Source organism: Elephantulus edwardii, unplaced genomic scaffold (genome assembly GCF_000299155.1).
Source record: "Elephantulus edwardii isolate Elephantulus edwardi_28Jun2011 unplaced genomic scaffold, EleEdw1.0 scaffold00005, whole genome shotgun sequence".
In the NCBI taxonomy this organism is placed as follows: domain Eukaryota; kingdom Metazoa; phylum Chordata; class Mammalia; order Macroscelidea; family Macroscelididae; genus Elephantulus; species Elephantulus edwardii.
Genome location: NW_006399755.1, coordinates 11,379,089 through 11,403,720, shown reverse-complemented (window position 1 = coordinate 11,403,720; position 24,632 = coordinate 11,379,089). Strand labels below are relative to the sequence as shown.

The 24,632-nt window shown below is 42.1% G+C and overlaps 2 protein-coding genes across 2 annotated transcripts in view; both read right to left on the bottom strand.

Annotated features, from left to right (window-relative positions):
• The window catches only part of MROH7 (maestro heat-like repeat family member 7), an 83,843-nt gene extending 77,628 nt beyond the window's left edge, over window positions 1–6,215 (bottom strand). The window contains exon 1 of the mRNA XM_006879721.1: window positions 5,015–6,215. Within this exon, the coding sequence (XP_006879783.1) occupies window positions 5,015–6,215 (1,201 nt within the window). The remainder of the gene's footprint in view (window positions 1–5,014) is intronic.
• A 12,209-nt stretch (window positions 6,216–18,424) lies between these two features.
• The window catches only part of LOC102870850 (39S ribosomal protein L32, mitochondrial-like), a 39,199-nt gene continuing 32,991 nt past the window's right edge, over window positions 18,425–24,632 (bottom strand). Inside the window, exon 3 of the mRNA XM_006879817.1 lies at window positions 18,425–18,986. Coding sequence (XP_006879879.1) covers window positions 18,425–18,986 — 562 coding nt within the window. The remainder of the gene's footprint in view (window positions 18,987–24,632) is intronic.

Below are 24,632 nucleotides of genomic sequence, written 5' to 3'. Positions count from 1 at the left end.
CTAGACTCTTTAATGAACGATGCTGGCAAGAACCGTACCTCACACCATATACAAAAACTGACTCAGAATGCATCAAGGACCTAAATACAAACCCTATTAGTCTATGTGGTGAGGATTTTTTGTTTTCTTAATATTAATATAGTCATATTGAAGTCTATAGTCCTTTTTATTCTGTAGATAGCACTTAAAGTCCTTCTCGCTTTTGGACAGCATGGTTGTGGGGTTTTTTTGTTTGCTTTTAAGTGTGTGTGTGTGTGTGTGTGTGTGTGTGTGTGTGTACCGTCAAATCGGATCTGACTGGTACAGGATGAAATTGTCCCACCTTCTCCAGCAGAGCATCTGGTGGATTCGAACCGTGCACCTCTGGGATTGCAGTGCATCTTCTTGTCACTAGGCCACCAGAGTTGCTGGGACAGCATGTTTGTGTCATTATAACATAGATTGTTGATGAGTCTTCTCTCTGAGCTTGATGCCACTTTCTTCATAAAGTCCAGCTTCTCAAACGATTCATTTAGCATATGAATAGAAAAGAATCTTGCTGAGATTACCCAAAGTTGGCTAGAATGGTACATCGAGAAAGAAGTGACAGAGATACACGCCGGATTTAGACAAGGCTGTGGCATCAGGGATATTGTTGCTGATGTCAAATGGATCTTAGAGTACTAGGAAGATGTCTACTTGTGTTTTACCAACTATGCAAAGGCATATGATGTGTGATTACAACAAATTATGGGTAACATAAAGAAGAATGAAAATCCTAGAACACTTGATTGTGCTCGTGTGAAACCTAAATTTAGTCCAGGAAGCTGTTGTCCAAACAGAGCAAGGGAACACTCCATGGTTCAAAATCCTGAAAGGATTGCATCGAGGATGTATCCTTTCTCCATTAGTTATTAGAGAACTACAAATCAAAACACCAGTGAAACAGTAGTAAAGTTCAAGAGAAGTTGAAATTCTCATAAATTGTAAAGTGGTGTAACCACTGTGGAAACTAGTGTGGTACTTCCTTACAAAGTTGGAAATAGAAATACCATTTGTTCCAGCAATCCCACTACTAGATATCTATTGTTGTTGTGCGACCAAGTTGGAACTAACCCATAGCCGACCCTCCGGCAGGTTTTCAGAGGCAATTAATTGCACAGAAGGAGAAATAAAAACTATGGTGGGATACAGAGGTGTAGAGGGGATCAGAACCACCAAGAAATGATGACCAGGAATGAAGTGCGTCTTTTTGGGTTTGGCCTCTTTCCCTGAGGAGGCTCTCTGACACCAGGGAAGACAAGAACACAAGGAGGTTTCCAGGGAGTATCAGGACTATGGTTGTTGAAAGAAACAAAGACCGCCTCCATAGCCAACACAGGAGAGTCTTCCCCTAGAACTGGCACCCTGACTTTGGACTCCTGGCCTCCTAGACTGTAAGACAATAAATTTCTGTTTGTTAAAGATGGAAGGAAGGAAGGAAGGAAGGAAGGAAGGAAGGAAGGAAGGAAGACAGTCAAGCTAAGACACAAACAGATAAATGTGCATTCATTTTCTTTCTCTTTTTTTTGGTGCATTCATTTTCATTACAGCATTCTTTATAATAGCAATGCAACACTAAAGAATAATGATGAATTCTGGAAACATCACATGACAGGAATAAATCTAGAGGATGTTATGCTGAGTGAAATAAGTCAGTCTCAAAAGGAGAAATATTGCATGTCTCTATTTCAAAAGAAAACCCATTGGAGGGTCAACTGTGAGTCAGTTCCAACTTTGCAGCAATAACTGACTTGCTAACTAATTTTTAAAAAGCTAAGAAATGTTTATGCATGAAAGAAACAGTCTTGGATGATTACTATGGGTGTGCGGAGAGGGAGAGGGGAGGAGAAAAATCAGTAGACACATTAAAATGAGTGAAGAGAAATGTGATATTGGCTAAGGGGCCTAAGATTGTTAAAGAAAATGAAGAGACAGAAAAATACAGTCAGAAAATAGAGCCAACAAAGGTATTTGCTATTACATACACAATTCTGCAATACCGGTAATAAGAAACATTCATCTACAAGCAGATATATAAGGAAACAGTTTCAAGGTGAACAGAAATGGCTAGGTGAACGGGACTATGCCATGATCAAACACAGATTTGGCAGGTGATATGTTTACACTCACATTAGTACAAGCTGCAAAGGCAACAGGCAGTAAACTTCTTAAATATAATCAATCACCCTGAAGAAATGAGTTGCTGACCCCTGGGTCTGGAGACCAGGGACTGGAGGGCTCATAAAGGCCAATTGGCATAACCTAGTCCACAAAAAACATTTTCTACATCCTACCTTGGTGAGCAGAGACTAAAGTTCTAGAAGATCGCAAGCTTTGCCATCTAAGATGCAATTCCTGCCCACATTGACTAGAACAAAGAATTTGTTGTTGGTGGTGGTGGTGTTATAAATGGTGGAAATGAAACTGACTCATTGCTGCCCCTTCAGTGGTTTCAGAGGCAGCAAATCACATGGCAGGTGATTCGAGGACACATAACAACAACAATGACAACAAACCACATGGGAGGAGATTGCTTATCTTTGTTTCTCAGATCAGTTGGTGGATTCAGACTGTCTGCCTGTGGGTTGACAATGCAACTTTTACTGCTGAGCCACTGTGGGAGGAGGAGGGATGGGGAGGGGAGAAAGAAAGATGCATAGAAACAATTGGTCCAAAAACTAAGGGAGCAGGAGACCTCGATCACAACAACCCTGAGACCAGAGGGACTAAATGGTGCCCTGCTACCACTGCTGACCACTCCAAAATGGATCCCAGTAGAACGACTGGATAGAGTGGATGGGGAAAGTGGATCAAAACTAAACCCCGTAAAAACAGCCAGGCTTGCTCATCCAAGAGAATCCCTAAGACTCTAGAGCCCTTAGTCATGCTATGAATATCAACAACACTGACTCTCAAGCCAAACAATGCAGCTGTTTGTGCCATCAAGATGACTCCTAGTGAGCTTAGGAGCAAAAGACTTGTCTCTTGCCCTATCTTACACCTAACAATAGACAGGTCTGTAAGATAAGCATAACATCAGGGAGGCATGCATTCCTTCAAATCATCAACGGCAAGAGATAAGAAGACAGTATTTGCCAGCCACAAAGCGGGAAAGGGCGAGAGGGAAGAATTCACAGAAATGAGCATGTAGTTACTTTTGTGGGTATTGTGACTAATGTAACAAATAACATAAAATATGTGAATGGTTGAGTACAAAAGTAATTAGCTTTGTAAATTTTCACTCAAATTTCAATAATATTGAGAGAGAGAGAGAAAGAAGCCTTGGTGGCATGTTGACCGGCAACTAAAATGTTGGTAACAAACCCACCAGCCACTCCCTGGAAGAAAGACAAAATCTTCCATAAAGATTTACAGCTTTGGAAACCCTACTTTGGCCCTCCTATTCTGTTCTATAGGCTCGCTGAGTCAGATTTGACTTGACAGCAGTGGAGATGGTTTAAAGCTGTTAAAATGAAAAAGATGAGCTTACTGAAGTTCCTCTCCATCAGCAGCACAAAAGAGGAATTGTATTAGAAAATATAATTTATGATAGCAACAAAAATCTAGTTTCTCGGAACTAACTTATCAGTAGATACTTTGTAAAGAATTCTTTTTAGTTTTAATAAAAGCTATAGACTTTCTAATGGAAAATTTGAATAAACATATAAATTAGTAACATTCCAATAAAAATGCTAGTCTTGAAGAACTAAGTTTTTAAGATAAACTTATTCTTAAAAAACTAAGTTTTTAAGGTAATCTTATTCTAAAATGCGTATGAAGTAAGTCAATTTTGAGAGGTTTTAAGATATACTTTTGCACTGCAAAAGCAATGAAACCATATTGCACAGTAATGGTCATGTTTTGAACATCTGAAAATGGAATGGTTACATGAACAAACAAAAACAGTCCAAGAGGTGTTTGCAGCGTCAAACACTGATGGGGTAATTCACAGGACTCTTTCTCCCACCCCACCCCCATCTATTTTGAGTGAAAGTTTGTAAATCTCATTGGGGGGTTTTCAGACAATCATTCATAGGCAAGCTGTGCTGTAATCACTGTAATCCCAAAGGCACATGGTTCGAGGCTGCCAGCTGCTCCTCCAGAGACGGATGAGCATTCTCCTCCCATGTGATTAACTGCCTCGGAGACCAGCCCGAGGGTCAGCTCTGGGTCAGTTCCCACTCCACCGTTCACAACAACAACAAGTAAACCCTCATTGTAATGTATACAACTGTAAATAGCAAGTCTGGAGTGAGGCGTGGGCTCTAAATAAGACCAAGATCTCCAAGGTGAGCAGAGCCTTGAAGAAGCCCAGAGAAGCCCAGGTCTAAAATTCATCAAGAAAGCAAACTTGACTAGAAGGTAGATTTAGTTAACAGACTTTTGACTATAGGCAGAAAGGAAGTGCTATTATTATTATTTCCTGGAAGTATTTCCTTGACATGGCCATAGAGCTAGCAGATGCCAAATACTAGATCTTTTGTGTAAAATTAAAAATAAACTAGTTATTACAAGGCACACTGGGTGTACTATAAGGTCTTCTCGTGGTGCAGTGGTCAAAACACTTGGTTGTAACTTAAAGGTCAGTACGTGCTTTGAACCCTCAGCCCCTCCATGGGAAAAAGAAGTGATAGTGTGCTTCCGTATGCATTTACATCCTTAGAAACCCTGTGAAGTATTCTAGTCTGTCGTACAGGGTCACTGTGAGTAGGGATCAGCCCCAGAGCAGTGGGATTTGGCGGGTTTGAGTATACTATATGTATCTTTCCCCTCCCTGTCCCACTGTGTGAATGCCAGCTTCCTATCCGTTAGTAACTTTCTGAGGCGTTTCTCTCTGCTTTACTCACTCAGGGAGCTCTGGTGGCCTAGTGGTAGAGTTGTGCTACCAACACAAAGGGACGTGGTACAAATCCATCAGCTGCTCAATGGGAGAAAAATGGGCAGTTTCCTCCCATGCAATTTACTACCTCTGAAAACCTGCATAACAACTTACCTTGAGGAATATTTTGGAAGACTGTGGTGTCCTTGTCCATGGCATCAGCAGTACGGAAACTCAGGGGACACTTGTCCACATTGACGCTGGCCCCCTCACTCCAGATGTCCTCATCCAGATTTCCATTTAGGGTCATGTTGCAAACACTGTTGTCCTCAGAATACTCCTGCTGACTGCTCAGCGTCAAGGTGGAGGTGTCGCTGAAGATGAGGCTGGAGCTCATGCTCAGGGACTCATTGGAGCCCAGGATCAGAGTCATGCATGAAGACGGAGAGAGGGCGGAGTTGGGCCCCTGAGAGCTGGAACGCAGGCTGATGCTGTCAGTGGATCTGGGATTCAGGGTCACACGTGAAGACCTAGTGAAGCTTATGTTGCCCTGACATCTGGGGTTGTCATTTGAAAGTGCATTGAGGGTGTTCTGGGAGCCTGTGTTCCAGGTTGCACCTAAGGCTTTTTTAGAAGCAACCACAGAGATGTTACTGGAAGTCAAAGTGATGTTATCACTTGTGTCTGGGGTGGGAGTCCCTGAAGTAGCATCCAGATCCAACTTAGTGACATTTTCTGAGTCAGGATTGAGGGAATTGTTCAAGGCTGGAATAAGCAGCTCCTTTGAGCTTGGCCTGGAGATACTGTGGCCCATAACTAGGGCTTCTTTAGAATGGGTCCTTATAAATGAGTTTGATTCAGGCCTGGAAGGATTGGAGTTCCTCTGACCCAAATCAAAAACCTCAGTTGGTGGAGAACAGGTCTCCTCAGAATTTGGCTCAGAATGATTGCCGGAGCCCAGGTCAGGGGTGTCTGTGGAGTCAGGGCTCAAAATGAGATTTGAGGTTGGACATAGGATGCCGCAGGAATTGGAATTTGAGATGTGATTCAAATTCGAGGCCAGATCCTCAGTAGACTGAGAACTAGTAGTTTGGAGGGATATGGGAACCAGGATTCTAGTATCCTCCGGTCTGGAAGTGTTACCAGACTCCAGGTCCAGAGCTTCCCTTGAGATGGGACTCAAAACTGGGTTAAGAGCTGGAACAAGAAGCAAGCTAGAGCTCAAGGGTGGATTTGCAATAGGAACAAGGGCCACGTCTGGGCTGGGCACAGAGACAACAGCAGAGCCTAAATCACAGGCCTCACTGGAGTTGAGATTTGGTGTCATCTTGGGGTTTTCACTAGGAGTCAGACTAGCCCCTGGGCTCAGGGCCATGCCCAGGCTGGCAGCCCGTCAACACCACTGTCTCCTTCTCTCCAACAGTCGACCGTCGAACTTCCTGTAGTGTTCCTGAGAGGAAAAGCAAGCGGGACCTTGTCACATCTTGTTAAAATGTTTCCACAGCTCCCCTTAGGATGAAGACCTTGCGGTTTGCTGTCGCCCATGGGTGGCCATTCCTAGCCCAACTTTCTGGTCTCCTCATACATAGCTTTCCCCTTTGCTTTCTAGATTCCAGACAATGAGTTTCCGTTTTGACCACCCTACTTCCTGCTCTCCCCTACTCTCTACTTGCTAAAGCCTCATGCATGATCCTTAATCCTGGTTAAACTTATATTTCTCTCTGTTCCCTGTCTTTGATCACAAACACTTTCTGTTTCTGCAAAATTCTTACTCTGTCTTTGACCTCCCTCTACTCCCTATCTTTGACCCTCCCTACTCTTTCTCTAAATTGTGATATTGAAGGATTCTACTTTGGTGGCCTAGTGGCAAGAAGCTGAACTGTAATCCTGAAGGCAAGTGATTCGAGGCCACCAGCTGCTCTGCAGGAGAAGGATAGGCAATCATCTCCTTCCATGCAATTAAAGTGTCTGAAAACCCACTGAAGGGTCAGCTATGGATCAGTTCTGACTCGATGGTACAAAAAAATAACCACAGGGAAAATGCTGAATGATGCAGGAATATAAAAAGAAAATGGAAAGAATATACTGGTACTGTACCCAAAATAATTGATTGACACTCAGCCATTTCAGGAGGTAGCAGGTCATAAAGGACAAAGTCCAAAGTGCTGAAGGTATTGTGAAAAATAAAATTCCATGAATTAAAAGAATATTGGTTAACAGCTGGATGCGCTCAAGAAATTTGGAAGTTGGCTACCTGGCCACCTGACTGACTGGAAGAGATCTGTATCTGTACTCATTCCAAAGAAAGGTGATTCAAGAGAATTCTGAGACTATCGATCAATAGCATTACTATTTTTCCAACTCATTAATATGATACATAAAAGAAATTTTGCTGAAAATAATTTTTAAATGGCTAGGGCAGTGCATGGAAATTCAAGCTGGGTTGCTGAAAGATCTTGGCTAACACCAAGAATATCAGAAATTTGCTTAATTGTACTTACTGACTAGTGAAAACAAATTTGACTGTTTGATCTTAATAGATTATGGATAACACTGTAAAAAATATTAACATTACAAAGCAACTAATTGTGCTCATGTGGAACCTGCACATAGACCAAGAGGCAGTCAGTCATTCAAATAGAACAAAGAACACTGCATAGTTTAAAATCAGGAAAGGAGTGCATCAAGCTTATTATCCTTTCTCCATATCTAATCTGCATGCTGAGCAAATAATAATATTAATAATAATAATAAACCAACCCTGGACTATATGAAGAAGAATATAGCATCATGGTAGGAGGAAGATTCGATAACAACCTATATTATGCAGATGACACAATCTTACTTGCAGAAAGTCGCAGACTTGAAGCACTTAGTGAAGGAGATCAGATTCCAGCCTTCAGAATGGATTACACCTCCACATCAAGAAAACAAAAGTCCTCACAACTGGACAAATAAGCAATATCATGATAAATGGAGTAAAATTAAAGTTGTCAAGATTTCCATTTTATTGGACCCACAATCAACACCCACAGAAGCAACGGTCAAGAAATCGAACCATATAATGCAATGAGAAAATATGTTGCATGATTTCCTTAAAGTACTACAGAGTAAGACTGTGACTTTAAAGACTAAGGTGTGCATGACCCAAGTCATCATATTTTCCATCATCTTATGTGCATATGAAAGCTGGACAGTGAATAAGGAAAACCAAAGGAGAATTGATGCCTTTGAACTATGTTGGTGAAAAAATATTAGTATTTTTTAATAAACTCAACAAACTTGTCTTAGGAGAAGTGTAAGTAGAGTAATTCTTGAAGCAAGGATCATGAGACTTCCTCTCATGTATGTTGGGCATGCTGTCGTGAGAGGTCAGTTCCTGGAGAAAGATTCCATGGTCAGGGAAGTAGAGGATCACTGAAAGAGAGGGTAGCTCTCAAGGAGATAACTGACAAAGTGGCTACAAAAGTGCCATTAAGTGTAGCAGAGACTGAGGGTAGTGACAGATAAGGCAGGCTTTTGTTCTCTTATCTGTGGGGTTGCTATGAGTTGAAACCAACTCAATGGTACCTAACAAAAACACTGTGTCTTTAAGCATTCCATAGTCCTGGTGACACCATAACTTGTTACCAATCCTATATATTAAGCATTTTGCTACCAGGGATCCTGGTTACCTATTGGCTGTGTTACCAAGAGCATGTGGTTTGAATCTACTAGTTGCCCAATGGGAGAAAGATGAGGCAATCTGCTCCCATTAAGACTTCGAGCAGAGGTGCCAGGAGTCAGAATCAACTCAGCAGTGTTCTTTGTTCGAACCCTTTGACCATTTTCTACTTTTTCTCAGCCTGATCCAAGTCACGATATTTTCAATTGTTTCATGTGTATCTGAAAGTTGGACAGTGAATAAGGATGACAGAAGACTCGATGCTTTTGAAGGATGGTGTTGGAGAAGAGTATTGCATATCCCCTGGACTGCCAAAAAGAACAAACAAATATCTCTTGGAGAAAGTGCCACCAGGATGCTCCTTAGAGGCAAGGATGGTGAAACTTGATCTTGTATACTTAGAGCATATTGTCAAGAAAGGCTAGTCCTCAGAAAAAACACATGCTGGGAAAGTCAGGGAAAGAGAGGAAACCCCTCAAAGAGATGAATTGACCTAGTAACTATAACAGTGGGCTGAAGAGCGTCAGAGATCCTGAGGATGGCACATAATAGGGCTTGGTTCCGATCTGTCTATAAGATCACTATGAGTAGTAGTTGATTTGAAGCACACCACCACCACTCCCTGCCTTTGACCACTCTGTACCCTCTGGTTCTGATCACTTATTAGTTATTGTCTGTCTACTACTACTCTATACTCTCTTTTAAATGAAAGTCCTCACAAATTATCTTCATTTGGACTTCTTCCAAATATCCTTTGCCAATCTTACTCATAGAAAAATATTTGAACTTTATCTCAGTGATTCACTTTATGGTCTAGTCTCTTCAAGAGATGAGTTCCATGATGACAATTGTGTATGTCCTGGTCCTTGTGGCATCTCAGCACATTTACAGGGCCAGGTACACAGCAGAAAGTCTAAAAATACTAGACCCTCTTCCAAGGTAAGGTAAATTAAAAAAAAAATAGCCGTCTAGTGGGCTACCCTGTTGCGAGCCAGTAGCCATGCTTGTCTTGGGAATCTATGTTCTACCAATGAGGAATCCTGACCCTTGGAAGATTGGATGTTGCTAGTCAAAGACAAACCCTAAGTTTTCAGAACTCCTCTTCAGATAGCCATGATGCTAGACTTCCAAAATAGCATTGTCAGGGCTACCCACAGCTCTTAACCTCTGACCTGTGCTGGGTGAAGCAGGTTATGCTGAAGACCAGAAGCAATCATCAAAAGCCTAGTCAGTGTACACGAATGAAACACAGTGTATATTAATTATTGTATGTAAACCAACTTTCAAAAAACCACCTGGCTTCAACTCAGCAATCGACCTGGTCAACTCCTTGATCCTTCCACCCTATCCGACCCCCATCACCTGGGCCTCCCTCCCCATGGGAATGGTAGATATGACTCACCTGCGCACATGATGTTCCTAAGCAGGAATGGGCCCCTGTGGGGAAATTTGGGAAACCAAATCAGGGGGGAAGTGGCTTTTTCAGCACTTGACTCTGCAATCTAGTGAGTAGGCATGCACATCATCTAATCAAATGAGAGAGAGACAGAGACAGAGAGAAGAGTCCTAAAAGTTGGATATTATTGCCCCCCAGCTCTGGTGGCTTAGTGGCAAGAAGCTGCACTACAATCCTGAGAAGGCACATGGTTTGAGGCCACCAGCTGCTCTGCGGGAGAAAGATGTGCAATCTCCTCCTATGCAATTAACTGCCTTTGAAAATTCACTAGAGGCTGAGATATGGGTCAGTTCCAACTCAACAACAACACAACAACAACAATAAACACAAAAACCTAAAGGGTAAGAGGAGGAGGGTCTCTCATCTCATTAGCTCTCAGGGCAGCTGTAACCATCTCTTTATGCCACCTAAGCTCCTCCATAGAGAGCAGCTATTTCCAGGACAGAGCCTCCAGTCCTTGGCAAGACCAAAAAAGCCTTCCTTGCTCTGACCCAGCCCCCCTTTTGCCCTTCTTGCCCCACCACATCCTCCTCTCCACATCCCCCTCTTCATTCAATTCCATCAAGAGTCTCCAAAGAGTCAGGATTTCCAGAGGAGGTGTGGATTTTCCACAGGTTGGAACCCTCCTTCCCCACCTCCCTTCCCCATCAAAAGTCTCAAGTGGGACAGCTTTGCATCCCGCCTCAGGGGCAGGAAATGCTTACTTTTCATCAACTCCAGTTTGACCTAGAAGTAGGTAAAATTTAAAATCCCAGGAATTCTTCACTACACAAGCCCTTTCCAAGGCTCTTGACCTAATTTTTGTGTTCATGATTACAAAATCATGTCTTCCTTAAGAGGGACCAACCTCAAAATTATATCTAAAGTTTCAGGCTCCTTTCTTATTTATAGTAAATAAATATGCACACATATCAACCTGGAAAAATCCTGGCCAGATGCCATCATTATAGTGGGTAAGACTTTGGAAAACTCAGTCAGTTGGGACCATGGGTGAGGGTGATAATCCCTCCTCCACTGATCCAGTAGATTCTCTATACCAGTTTGCTAGGCAGAAGGGCCCAAGATCTCAACCTCGGCTGTCACACCCTCTTCCGTCAGAGAAGAGCAGAGTATCCACCACCACCGGTCCTCATTTTCTCCTGTTCCCTCAGTTGTCTTCCTCCATCCTCAACAGATGACAGGGCTTCCCGTGGAGCTGCCTGTCAATGACTTGGAGCAGCCCTTGTCTTGCCTGCCACCAGAGGTCTTGGGAGGAGTGGTACGTGGTAGAATGTGGGGGGAATCTAAAGGAGCTAAGTCCTGGAATATGGGAACACTGGTCACTTGGCAGCCACAAACTGCTTATTGGCCTTTGCCCTAAACTCTGGGGCCCCAAATGGGGAGGAGAGAGTGTGGTCACAAAACAACTACTTCTGAAGACTCTCGTGACCAGCAAGAAAGAAGTGGAGAACACAGTGCACATCCTTGTCTGTCCTCGGGGCCAGATTCTTGCATGGGATAGAGGCACAGTGAGCTCGAGACATTTCATCAATGATACTGGAGAAACAGAGACCTAAATGACACAGAACTGAGCCAGGATTGCTGCCTTACGGAGCCAAAGTCAGAGGCCTTTCCCAAGCTTGCTGGAAGCCTGGGTGGGGGAGATGATGACATAATTGATAGGACTTAGCGTGGTCTCTGCATAGTTTAAATCAGGAAAGGATATGTCAGAGTTGTATCCTTTCCTCAGACTTATTCAATCTGTATGCTGCGTGAATCATTTAAGAAGCTGTTGTTGTTGTTATGTGCCATTGAATTACTTGTGACTCATAGCAACCCTATGTACAACAGCTCTGAGGCCATTCTCACTGCCTCCAACACACCTATTCCCTTTGCCCCGGTTACTGTAACAATACATCTCACCCAGTTTCTCTCCTGTGCTGTCCCTCCATCCTTTCAACTATGATGTCCTTCTACAAGGACTGGTCCCTCCTGGGCACATGCTCAAAGTATGTAAGACAGAGCTTAAAAATCCTAGCCTTCATGGAGAAACTTGGTTTCATCCTATAAGACTGACCTATTTGTTTTCTTGTCAGTTAATGGTATATTCAAGTCTCTTCTCCAGAACCACAATTTGAAGGCATTAATTTTTTTCTTCTGTCATTGTTAGTCATTGTCCAGTTCTGTGATGAATAGCGTGTAATTGTAAAGACCATGGTCTAAATCAGGCACACTTTATTCTCCAGACTGATATCATTGCTTCTCTGTACTCTAGAGAGGTCCCTGCCAGCAGATTTTCCCAATGCAATTAATCTTTTGATTTTCTGACTGCTAGTGTCAAGAGTGTTGATTGTGGAACCAAGCAAGCTCAATTTCTTCTCCATCTATTATGAAGCTGCAAATTGGCCCCGTGGTGCGATTCTTTTGTCTTCTTGATGTTGAGCTTCAATTCATATTGAAGACTACAGTCCTTGACCTTCTGCAGCAAGCACTTCAGGTCTTCCTCAGTTTCAGCAAGCAAGGTTATGTCATCTGTATTACGCAGGTTGTTGATGAGTCTTCCTCCAATCTTGATGCCACTTTCCTCCTCAGCCTCTTCTTGTTGTTTTTGTTGTTATGTGCCATCGAGTTGCTTGAGATTCATAGCAACCCTATGTACAACAGCCCTAAACTTTGCTCTGTCCTGTGCCAATCGCACCATCTCCGATACATCCACCCAGATTACCCTAGTCACTGAATCAATCCACCTCATAGAGGGCCTTCCCCTCCTGCGCTGTCCCTCCACCCTACCAAGCATGATGTCCCTCTCTAAGGACCGGTCTTTCCTCACAACATGTCCAAAGTATGTTAGACGGAGCCTCAGAATCTTTGCCTCCAAGAAGCCACCCGGTTTAACCCTTTCCAGGATGAATCTGTTTGTTTTCCTCAAAAACAGCCTCTTGTACTATATGAAAAAGAATATCAAGCTAGAAGGAAGATTTATCAACAAGCTGCCTCATGTAGATGATACAACTTTACTTGTAAAAAGTAAAGGGAACTTAAAGCACTTGATGCAGGATAATAAAGCCTTCAGTATGGATTACATCTCAACATCAAGAACACAACAGGTAACATTGTAATAGATGGAGAAAAGATAGAAGTTGTCAGCAATTTCATCTTACTTGGATCCACAATCAACATGCAGGATAATAGCAGTGAGGAATCAAAAGAAGTATTACATTGGGAGTATCTTCTGTCAAGGACTTCTCCAAAGTGTTACGAAACAATGATGTCTGTTTGAAAGTACATCAAATCTAAGCCACAGTATTGTCGACTGCTTCTTATGCAAAGTTGGACAATGAATAAGTGTGAAGAACAGAAGAAGAATTGATGCTTAATGAAATGTGTAAAGAGCTACAGCTGGAAAATCAGAAGGGATGAACTCATTTGGCATTTCTTAAGCTAAAGGAACTGAAGAACAAGTTTAAGCCTCGAGTTCTAATACCTAAGGATGCAGAGGGCAGAAGATTAAATGACCCATGAAGCATCCAAAGAAGATGGAAGGAGTACACAGAGTCACTATACCGAAAAGAATTGGCTGACACAGAAGAATTTCATGAAACAATATACAATCAAGAGGCAACGGTGGTGAAGGAGGAAGTCTAAACTGCTCTGAAGTAATTGGCAAAAAACAAGGCCCCAGGAATTGATGGAATATCGATTGACATAATTCAGCAAACAAATGCTTCCCTGGACACACTCACCAGGTTATACCAAGAAATCTGGAGGACAACTACCTGGCTAACAAACTGGAAGAGATGGCTATTTATTACCATTCAAAAAAAAGGTGACCTTACAGAGTGTGGAAATTACCGAATAATATTATTAATATCACATGCAAGCAAGATCCTGCTGAAGATTATCCCAAAATGACTGTAACAGTACATCAACAGAGAACTTCCAGAGGTGCAAGCTGCGTTTAGAAGAGGCTGTGGCACCAGGAACATCGTAGTGAAAGTTAAATGGATCTTGGCAGAAAACAGAGAGTACCAAAGGAATGTCTGTCTGTGTCTCATTGACTATGCAAAAGCATTTGACAGTGTGGGTCACAACAAATTGTGGCTGACCATGAGAAGAAATGGGGATCCCAGAACACTTAATTGTGCTCATATGAAATCTATACTTGGACCAGGAAGCAGCAGTCATGTCAAAGCAGGGTTAACACTGCATCAGTAGTGCATCTCATCTCCACAACTTCTCGATTTATAAGTATAATAGATCATTCAGGAGAGTGGACTTTATGAGGAGGAATGTGTCATCAGGATTAAATGAAGACTCATCAACAACCTGCATTATGCAGATAACACAACCTTGCTTGCTGAAACTGAGGAGGACATAAAGTGTTTGCTGTAAAAGGTCAAGAACTTCAGTCTTCAATATGGATTGAAACTCAACATCAAAAAGACAAAAATTCTTACCACTGGGCAAATTAGCAGCACCATGATAGATGGAGAAGAAACTGAGATTGTTAACAACTTCAGCTTGCTTGGTTCCATAGTAACAATCTTGGCACCTGCTGTCAGGAAATCAAAAGATAAATTGTATTAGGAAAGTCTGCTGGCAGGGATCTCTCTAGAGTACTGAAGAGCAATGATGTCAGTCTGGTGAGTAAGGTGCACCTGATCCATGGTCTTTGCAATTACTCTGCAGAGAGCTGGACAATGAGTAAGAATGACAGGCAAAGAAAGTATGCCTTTGCATAATTTGTGGAGCTGGAGAGGAGTGCTGAAGATATCATGGACAGCAAGGAGAATAAACAGATCTGTCCTTGAGAGAGTGAAACCAAGCTGCTCCCTGGAGATAAGGATTTTGAAGCTCTGTCTTTTGGGCACGTAGCCAGGAGTGATCAGTCCTTGGAGAAAGGCATCATGATTGAAAGGGTGGAGGAACAGCACAGGAGAAGATGGGATAGATTGACTCAGTGACTAAAGAAATGAGATTAATCTCTTGAAGATGATGAAATTGGCTCAGGATAGAGCAGGGTTCAGAACGATTGTACATAGGGTCATTATGAGTCACAGGCAACTTGATGGTACATAACAACAACAATTGCCGTGTCCTGGGAGAGCTCTGATGGCTTTAGTGGTAAGAAGCTGCAGTGCAATCCCAAAGGCATGTGGTCAGAATATACTAGCTGATCCATGGTAAAAGGATGGGCAACCTCCTCCCATATCATTTACTGCTTCAGAAAACCCACTGGAGGATCAGCTATTGGTTGGTTCAGACTTGATTACACATTACAACAACGACATTTATGGTGTTCTGCATTCAAGAGATCAGGAGATGTATTTCATTGGACAAGTCCGCTGTCACGTACCTCTCTAAAATAATAAGGAACAATGATGTCACTTTGAAGTCTAAAGTGTGCCTGATTCCACTGATGGTCTTTTTCCCTCATTTGCTATGCATTTGAGAGCTAGATGGTGAATAAGAATGACAGAAGAAGAATTGACACCTTTGAGTTGTGGTGTTAGAGAAGAGTGCTGAAGATCCTATAAACTGCCAAAAGATGTCTTGGAAAAAGTGCAGTCAGAATGCTTATTTGAGGGAAAAATATGACAAAGTTTTAACTCACAAACTTTTGGGCATGTTTCTAGGAGAGGCTATTCCTTGGAAAAGAGCATTATACTTGAAAAGGTGGAAGGTCAGTGAAAGGAAGCCCCTCAGAAATGGATTGACCCAAGGACTGCATCAATGGGTTCAAGTGTGTGGGGGATAAGAAAGGCACAGGACAGGACAAGGTTCAGATCTGTTGTTTGCAGGGTCACTATGAGTCATACTCAACAACACCTAACAACAGTAATTGTTGGAGAAGAATACTATCTCAGGACAATGACAAGATATCTCGGTGAAAGACACAATCAGGGTCCTACATACTTAAGGCATGTTGTCAGGAGAGGCCAGTCCTTGGAAAAAGACATCATGCTGGGAAAGGTGAAGAGTCCGAGAAAGAAACAAAGACCCTCAATGAGCTGAATGGACAAAGTGACTTTAACAGCAATGAGTTCAAGCATATCAAAGACCATGAATGGTGAAGGAAAGTGCAAGATTCAGATCTTCTGTTCATAAAGTCACTATGAGTGGTAGTCATTTCAATGGTAAGTAACAATGAGAGAGCTTTGGTGGCCTAGTGGGTAAGGAGTTGCACTGTCAGCCCAAAGGCAAGTGGTTCTAATCCACCAGCTATTCCTTGGAAGAAAGACAGGCATTCTCCTCCCATGCAATACACAGACCCTGAAAAACTCACTGGAGGATCCACAATGAGTCATTTGAGACTTGATAGCAATCAGTTTGTATTTGTTTTGAAGAAAGCTTTATAACACTGACCTATAGCTATGAGGATGAAGGTCAAAGGGCTATTTTGAAAGCACTCTTGAGAAGTTGTCCTGACAGAAGAATCAAATCCAATTTTCAACCTGAACTGTAATCTATTAACTTCTCTAATAAACCCCAGGAAGGTAAAATACACACAATAGTCCTGTTCAAGACTGAATTATTGATTGATTCCTGTACTCTCTGCCCCACTCCTTGCCTCTCTGAAGCCTTCTAGGTCTTTGCTAAAACCTCAATGCGGTAGATTTGTCATTGAATCTTCTAGTTCTTCGTCAAAAACATGTTTAACTGTTACAGGTCCAGGTTGTGCTCAGTACTCAGCACACATGTACAAACATACATACATACACACACACAACACATTTGGCATTTTGAGTACCATGGATTCAGGGCATCCAAAGCAGATGCCATCTTCCTTTCAAATTGAACTTTCTTAGTCAAGAACAAAGAGAAGAAATGATGAAGTAAAAGAGTTGGACAGAGATTTCAAAGGAAACTGACAAAGACAAAGCAAAGTATTATAATGAAATGTGCATTGAGGTAGAGACAGAAAATCAAAGCGAAATACTCAGCATTTCTCAAGCTGTGAGAACTGAAGAATAAATTGAAGCCTGTAATTGCAATACTGAGGGATGCTATGGGAAAAATCTTAAATGATCCAAGAAGCATCAAAAGTAAATGGAAGGGATACCCAGAGTCACTGTACCAAGAAGAACTGAACAGTACACAACCATTTCTAGTAGTAGTATATAACAAGAACTGATAATAATAAAGGAGCAAGTCCAAACTGCACTGAAAGCATTGGCCAAAAATAAGGCCCTGGGAATCAGCCAAATATCAATTCCAAAAAACAGAGGTAGCCCAGAATTTCTCACCAGATACTAAGAAATCTGGAAGACCACTACCTGATCAACATCAGAAAAAGAAATCCATATTTATTCCCATTCCCCAAAAAAGGTGCACAAACAGAAGGTCGAAATTATTGAGTAGTATCATTGATATCACATGCAAGCAAAACATTCCTAAAGAATATTCAAAAACAACTGGAACAGCACATTGTCAAAGAACTGCCAAGACACTTCCTCAAAAGCTGAGCGTAGAAATTCCACATGATCCAGCTATTCCATTGCTTGGAATATACCCTGAGAAAATGAGAACTGAGGCTTAAACGGAGACTTGTACACCAATATTCATAGAAGTGTTATCTACCATCACAAGAACATAGAAACATCCAGATATCCAACCACAAACGAAGGGATTGAGAAGTCGTGGTACATCCATACAATGGAATACTACGCAGCACACAGGAGCAATGATTTTGTAAATTATGACCTAACTTGGGAGGGACTGGAGAGTATTATGCTGAGTGAACTAACTCAGTCCCACAAGGACAAATACTGTTTAAAATCATTATTGCAGAATGAGTATGAAGAGAATCCAAGGGGGAGGGAAGGTGAAAGCAAAGGGATGAGGACAGGGGGAGAGGGTGTTAAACATAGTGTTGTGCAATTTGATGGGTGGGTGGGGTGAAGGAAATGGGAAGGATCTTTTATGAAAAACAATGTATTCAAACTTTGCAAATAAATAAATTTTAACACACACACACACGAACTGTCAAGAATTCAAGCCAGATTTAGAAGAGGCCACCAGAGATCTCATTGCTGATATTAGATGGATCTTAGCAGAAAGCAGAGAATACCAGAAGGATATCTATGTGTGTTGTGTCGACTATGCAAAAAGCATTTGACTTTGTGGATTACAACATATTATGGCTAACATTCAGAAGAATGAGAATTCCGAAACACTTAATTGTACTCATGCAAAACCTACACCTAGACCAAGAAGTTGTTGTTTTGTTTTTTTTCTTTTTTTTTTCTTTTCTAGAACTTAGAGGTTTATTTAAAGTCTTGTAGATTCTGCACATTCACAATTTACTCATGATACAGTCTTTTAATTATCTTCCACCTAAGTCTCTCTATAGAATGATTTCAAATTTTATCATTTACTTTAGAATACTAGCAAGTATTTAAAAAACCAAACAAACCAAAAAACCAACATAAGAACAAAGAATGTGTGTCTTTCGGGACAACTCTTTTGCTGTGAATTGTCCACTTTAAATGTCTGTGGTATTCTGGGTGAACCAGGAAGGCCGTTTTCTGTCTTGCTCAATGATCCTCTTGCCTTTATCTTGCTCAGCTGGCTTCTCTTCCCTGTACAAAACCACGGTCTCTACAGCAGGAGCCTTAAAAGGACCGCCTTCTGCTTTCCCTATCTGTCTTCTGATTTCTGCAGTCTCTGCACGTACCTTCTCATAGCAATAGCCACAAAGAACATGCTTCTGTTTCAGGTGACCACATTCAGGACAAACATCTATATTATTCTTAACTTTAATAAGTTTCTGAGGGTTTCTTCTTCTGCACCGGTTAACTTCAATACTGCGTCTGTTTTTCGGAGCTGCCATCCAAAAGATGCTATCCCAAAGACTAGAAATCTCCATACTTTCACTGGTATCATTTGCTAGTCTTGCAACTATCGATGGCCCCTGGACTGCTAATGCTGGTTCCCAAGGAGGACTGGTAAGTCCTGGGAGGCTCTGCCGAAGTTTATGCTGCAACTGCTCCCAGCAGTTTCGGAGTACTCCCAATGATGACGGACAACAACAGAGCAAAGGAACACTGCATGGCAGTTCAAAATCAAGAAAGGTGTGCAAATCCAATGGGCAATCCTTAGAAGACACAAAGCGGCTTACAAGAAGTGAGCGAGGCAAGAAGAGGAGGAAAGCCATGTCAAGTACCATGTTATGGAAGCAGTAACTGCCTTTTTGGAGTAATATGATTGAGTGACTGCTTTGTAGCCAAATGTACAGAGTTTGAGGATTGGAAATGCATTCTGTAAATAAAGATGTCCATGTTAAAAAAAGAAAAAAGAAAGGTGTGCAGCAGGCCTGTATCCTTTCTCCACATCTCTTCAATCTGTATGCTGAACAAATCAATCAAGAAGCTGGGTTTTAAGAATAAGAAGGTGGCAGCAAGATTAGAGGAAGACTCATTCATCAACAACCAGTGACATGAAGATGACACAACCTTGCTTGCTGGAAGTGATAAAAACTTGAAGTGCTTGCTGCAGAGGATCAAGGTCTACAGCATTCAATATGGATTACATCTCAAGATCAAGAAAACAAAAATCTTCACTATTGGGCCAAAAGACAACATCAAGATAGATGGAGAAATGGTTAAAGTTGTCAGTGACTTTCTCTTATGTGGATCCACAATCAATACTCTTGGCATCAGTAGTCAAGGAGATGAGTTTTATTGAGAAATTCTGCTGTCATGGACCTCTCCAGAGGACTAAAGAGTAGTGATGTCTATTTAAAGACCAAAGTGTGTATGATCAAAGTCATGTTCTTCTTAATTGCTTACTGTACATTTCAAAGTTAGGTCATGACTAAAGATGACAAAAGAATCTATCCCTCCTAATCGTGGTGTTGGAGAAAAGTACTGAATATCGTATCAACTGCCAAAAGAACAAACAAGTATGTCCTGAAGAAAGTGAAACCAGGTCGTTCCTTGGAGGCAACGATGGTGAAAGTCTGTCTCACATACTTTGGGCATGTTGTTAGGAGGGACCAGTCCTTGGGAGGACATCATGCTTGAAAAGTTGGAGGATCAGCAAAAGTGAGAAAGACCCTCTGTGAGATGGATTAAGACAGTGACCACAACCATGGGCTCATGTGTGTAGGAGACAGTGAGGACAGCATGGGATAGGGCATGACTTAGAGCTGTTGTTCAGAGGGTCACTATGAGGCTCAGCCAACTTGATGGAACATAACAATAACAACTATCCCTTCATTGCAAGGAAATGGTACCCCCATCTGAGCCAAAATTATCATCATTCTTACTCTTTTTCCCTCACTTGATGCATCCAATTGTTGGTCAAATTCTGCCAAGTCTGGTTCCAGAACTGCTCTTAAATCTTTGCCCACTTCCATTCCCTCTTACCATTACCTATCCCTTAGTCCAGCTCCCATTTCCTTGGAGATGGATCTTGGAATTATCTTCTCAATACAGATCGGTATCCAAGCCTACTCCTGCTAGGGCGACTCACAGAGATTTTCCTTTAAAAATGCATCAGCAGAGAAGATGGCACAGCTTCACTTTCCCTGCTCCTTCCTATACATGAAATTGTTGTTATGTGTCGTCGATTAGGAACTGACTCATAGCTGACCCTCCGGCAGGTTTTTAGAGGCAGTAAATCGCACCGGAGCTTGCACATCCTTCTCCCATGGAGCATTAGTGGATTCAAACCACATGCCTTTGGGACTGAAGCACCGCTTCTTAACACTAGGCCACCAGAGTAACTAAACATTCAAAAAGAATTCAACAACTATGAAAGGGTTTTGAAAATGGCTAAGAAGGTAGTAGACTTGTTAAGAAGCTCAGAACTTAAATTAAAAAAATAATAATAATAAAAAATAGAAATAAAAGCAGCTCAGAACTTGAGAGGTGACCCTGTACTGAGCAAGTGTCTTGGAGTTTTATTTCCTATGTATCCCAAACTGGATGCCAGAAAGGTCTGCAACCCGATTGCCAACTACATGCACACAACCCCAAAACCACAAAGTCTCCTGTCTCTGGCCAGAAGATTGAGAAAGAGGAAGCCTAACCTAACAGAAAGAGCCCCAACGGAGAGCCCCTAGCCCCACTTTACATAAAAGCAGGGGCTGACCAATTCTCCCACAGCGGCAGTGTCAGCAGAGATGGTGAGGATGGCGTGGCACCAGGGAGAGTTTCATTCTGTTGCACACAAGGTCGTTAAGTGTGGGAGCCAACTCGATGGCAACTCACAGCAAAGCATGACATTTCTCTCCCTGGTTCTTCTCATTCTCTTCCCTCTTTACCTTTCCCCACTCCTACCCCTCACTCTCTCGGGACCTTCTTTCTCTCTGATCCATAAGCTGTTGGTATAAAAAGTTCAGTGTGTTACCTCCACCTGGAGCATCCACATGGTAACAGAAAACTCAGCTTTGGGCCAAAAATAGGAAGTTCTAATTGTGGAATTACAGCCAGAGGCGGCAGACTTTTACCCAGAGGGGGCGGGGTCAAGTTGGTCACTACAGCTGCCCCCACCCCTGATACTTTCCCAGAACCACCCCGCAGCTTACCTAAGTTCCTCCAGCCCAGGCTTATGTTATGGTCTTTGTGAGATCACTGTTACCCAGAATTCTCCCAGCCAATGAGGCGAAGAACCTATTCAGACCCTCACAATTGCCTGGAGATGCTCTTACCTCCAAGGAAGACCAAGTTCTTTGCCTTTCATTTAAGGCTTCCCGTAAATACACCCCCTAAAACACTTCTGTTGGCCTTGGGGAAATAGCATGGTCCTGAGGAATGTCTCAGAATTTGGGGTGCAGTAAGCCTGGAACAGAGCGCTGTGTATAATGTATGCAGAGAGCTTTGGTCTGAGACCAATCTCTGATCAACCCAGCTCCATCCCTGGATGAGTCCTTGCATCTCTGGACACCCATCTCAAGCCTACTTGTTCTTCCTGGGGGACTTTCAGGTCCTTTGTACCTACTCATACCTGTTCATCTTTCCTGTCCTCCTATCTATAGAGATTTCTTGGCTGCAATCTTTAAAAAAAAAATAAATAAATTTTAAAAAAACACATAAAAATGTTTTATTTTAGTTCTCATGGTTGAAATAACAGTAATATTATTCAGTATTGGTCCTTTTATGACTGAGATATTTCACTCAACATAATGTACTCCAGGCGCTTTCATGTTGTGTAATGTTGAGTTCATTGTTTTCCAGTTCTATGTAAATGGTATATCTATTTCCAACTTTTTGAGAAAGCACTAGATCACTTTCCATAGTGGATGTACCATTTTACATTCCCACCAGCAGTGAGTAAGAGTTCCAATCTCTCCACAACCTCACCACCATTTGTTGTTTGCTGCCCTATTGAACTATGCTGTTGTTGCTGGGGTGAGATGGTATTGCATAGTTGTTTTGATTTACATCTCTCTGACAGCTAGGAATTTTGAATATGTTTGTTTGCCATCTGAATGTCTTCTTTGGTGAAGTGTCTATTCATATTCTGTGCCCAATTTGTGATTGGGTTATTTACCTTTTTCTTACTGAGGTGCTGGAGTATTCTATAAATTTTAGATGTAAGTCCCTTGCCAAATATTTTTCCCAGTTTGTAGGTTTTTGTTTTACCCTGTTGGAGAAGTTCTTTAAAGTTCATTGGCTGCAATCAGTGTTGAAGCAGAATACTATCTCTTTCTTCTGTGACATGCTAAGTGATTCAAACCAATAACTTCTAGGTTGAGCAAGAACCATTTGTGACATCCAGGGACTTTTTAATGGCAACGCCAATCAGCTTTTTCATTCACTCTTCAAATATCCCTTGAGTCTCAACTTCTCACCAGGCTCTACCCAGGCACTGAGACTCATGGTTAATTCACTATTCACTCTTCAGTAATTTCATCTGATATTAAACCATCACCTGTTGAGGGTATTTCTCCAGCCCAGCACTATCATCTCAAGACTGGCATATCCCCTTTGCTGGTTGTTTATCTATTACTTGGATATCAGATAAGCAACACAAATTTAACTTGTTCCAAAAATAGAATTTCTGATCTGCCTCCCCTCAAAACTCTCTCATTTACCTCATTTCAGCAAAAAGCAAATCCATTTTTTTAAGTTCTTCAGGTCCAAAATGTTGGGAGTCATTGCTGACTCTCTTGCTCCGCATTCCTTGATTCACTAGCAAATCCTGTTGGCAATACTGCTTCCAGGGAGCTGCATGCTCCAGTCATCAACCCCCCTGGGCTAGTGGGCGGTACTGGCCCTCCCTTGCTGCATCCTCCCAGAGCAATAGCACATCAGTCTTGCCACAAGACCTCCCACAGTACCTGTGTCACAGAAGGTTATCCCCTCATTCCAGTCAAACCCCAAATCCTCACAATAGTTTATGAAACACTCAGCTTCTGCTGTACTACTCGGCCCTCTTGTCTTCCTCCTTTAATCCTCCACTCTCATTTCCCCCACTCTCTCCTCGCACCTCATAGGCCTCCTCACCCATTGCTTGCACCAGCCAAGCAACCTTCCAGCTTGGAGCATCTGCGATTTGCCCCAGATGCCTGTATATCCCACTTTCTCACCTCTTCAGCCTGTGCTCCTTGATGAATCCTTCCTTGGTCTCCCATGAGTTAGCAACATCACCCCCACTTGGTAGGTACCTCCTACTCCTTTCTTGCCTCATTTGCCTCCAGGGCTCTTTGAGACATGGTTTAATTGACCTGGGAGTTCGTTGGGAGTACAAGTAGATCGTGAGCTCTGGTGGCTTAGAGGTAAGTAGCTGCACTACCAACCCAAAGGCACAAGGTTCTAATTCTCCTGTGGCTCCTCAGGACAAAGATGGGCAATCTCCTGAGTGATGTATGTTGTTGTTATTGATTGCTGTCAAGTAGGTGACTCTATCAACAAAAAAACTTAATTCCTTTCCATAACTATTGTCATTTTTTTCAAGTTCATGAAGTTTCCAGAGGCATGTGGTTTAGGAAATGAATGCCACTCCTGCTTCCAAACCTGTTTTACAACTGGGAGCTCCACCAAACACTGTCCACATTGGGAAACCATTCTGGTATTTGATACCCCAAAGATACAAGGTTCAGCATCACAATATGCAGGTTACTGCATATTGCACATTGACAGAGTGATGTACAAAGTGGAAGAGCATTCCTCCAGATATAACAGCACTAGTTTCACTTAGCAATGGTTAAGTGTCATCAAGTCAAATACGACTGAGAGTAAGTTTTGCACAAAAGACCCAAACTCTCCTATAACTAACATCATTTCTGTACAGTATTCGGTTCTATAACTACCATCATTTCTGTACATTTATACAGTTTAGAGAGTTTGTAGAGTTAAGAGAGTTCATAAAGTTTCCAGGGGCATATGACAGAGCTGTTGCTAAAAAGAATAACTGTCATGGAATTTAAACTATAATGTCAGCATTTTCTGCAAGACAAAGTTATGAAGTTACTGATGTCTTTAGCCAAACTGAACATGGAGTGAGAAACCATGTATTTGATAGAACAAAACTAGAGAAGTGAAAACATAGCATATTAAGAAAACTTGATCAGAAGCTAAAAATAATCTTTACAATTGTTGCTGTTGTTGTTATGTGCTGTCGAGTTGCTTGCGACTCATAGTGATCTTATGTACAACAGCCCTAAACTCTGCTCTGTCCTGTGCCAATCGCACTGTCTCTGACACTCCCATCCTGATTACCCCAGTCACTGAATCAACCCACCT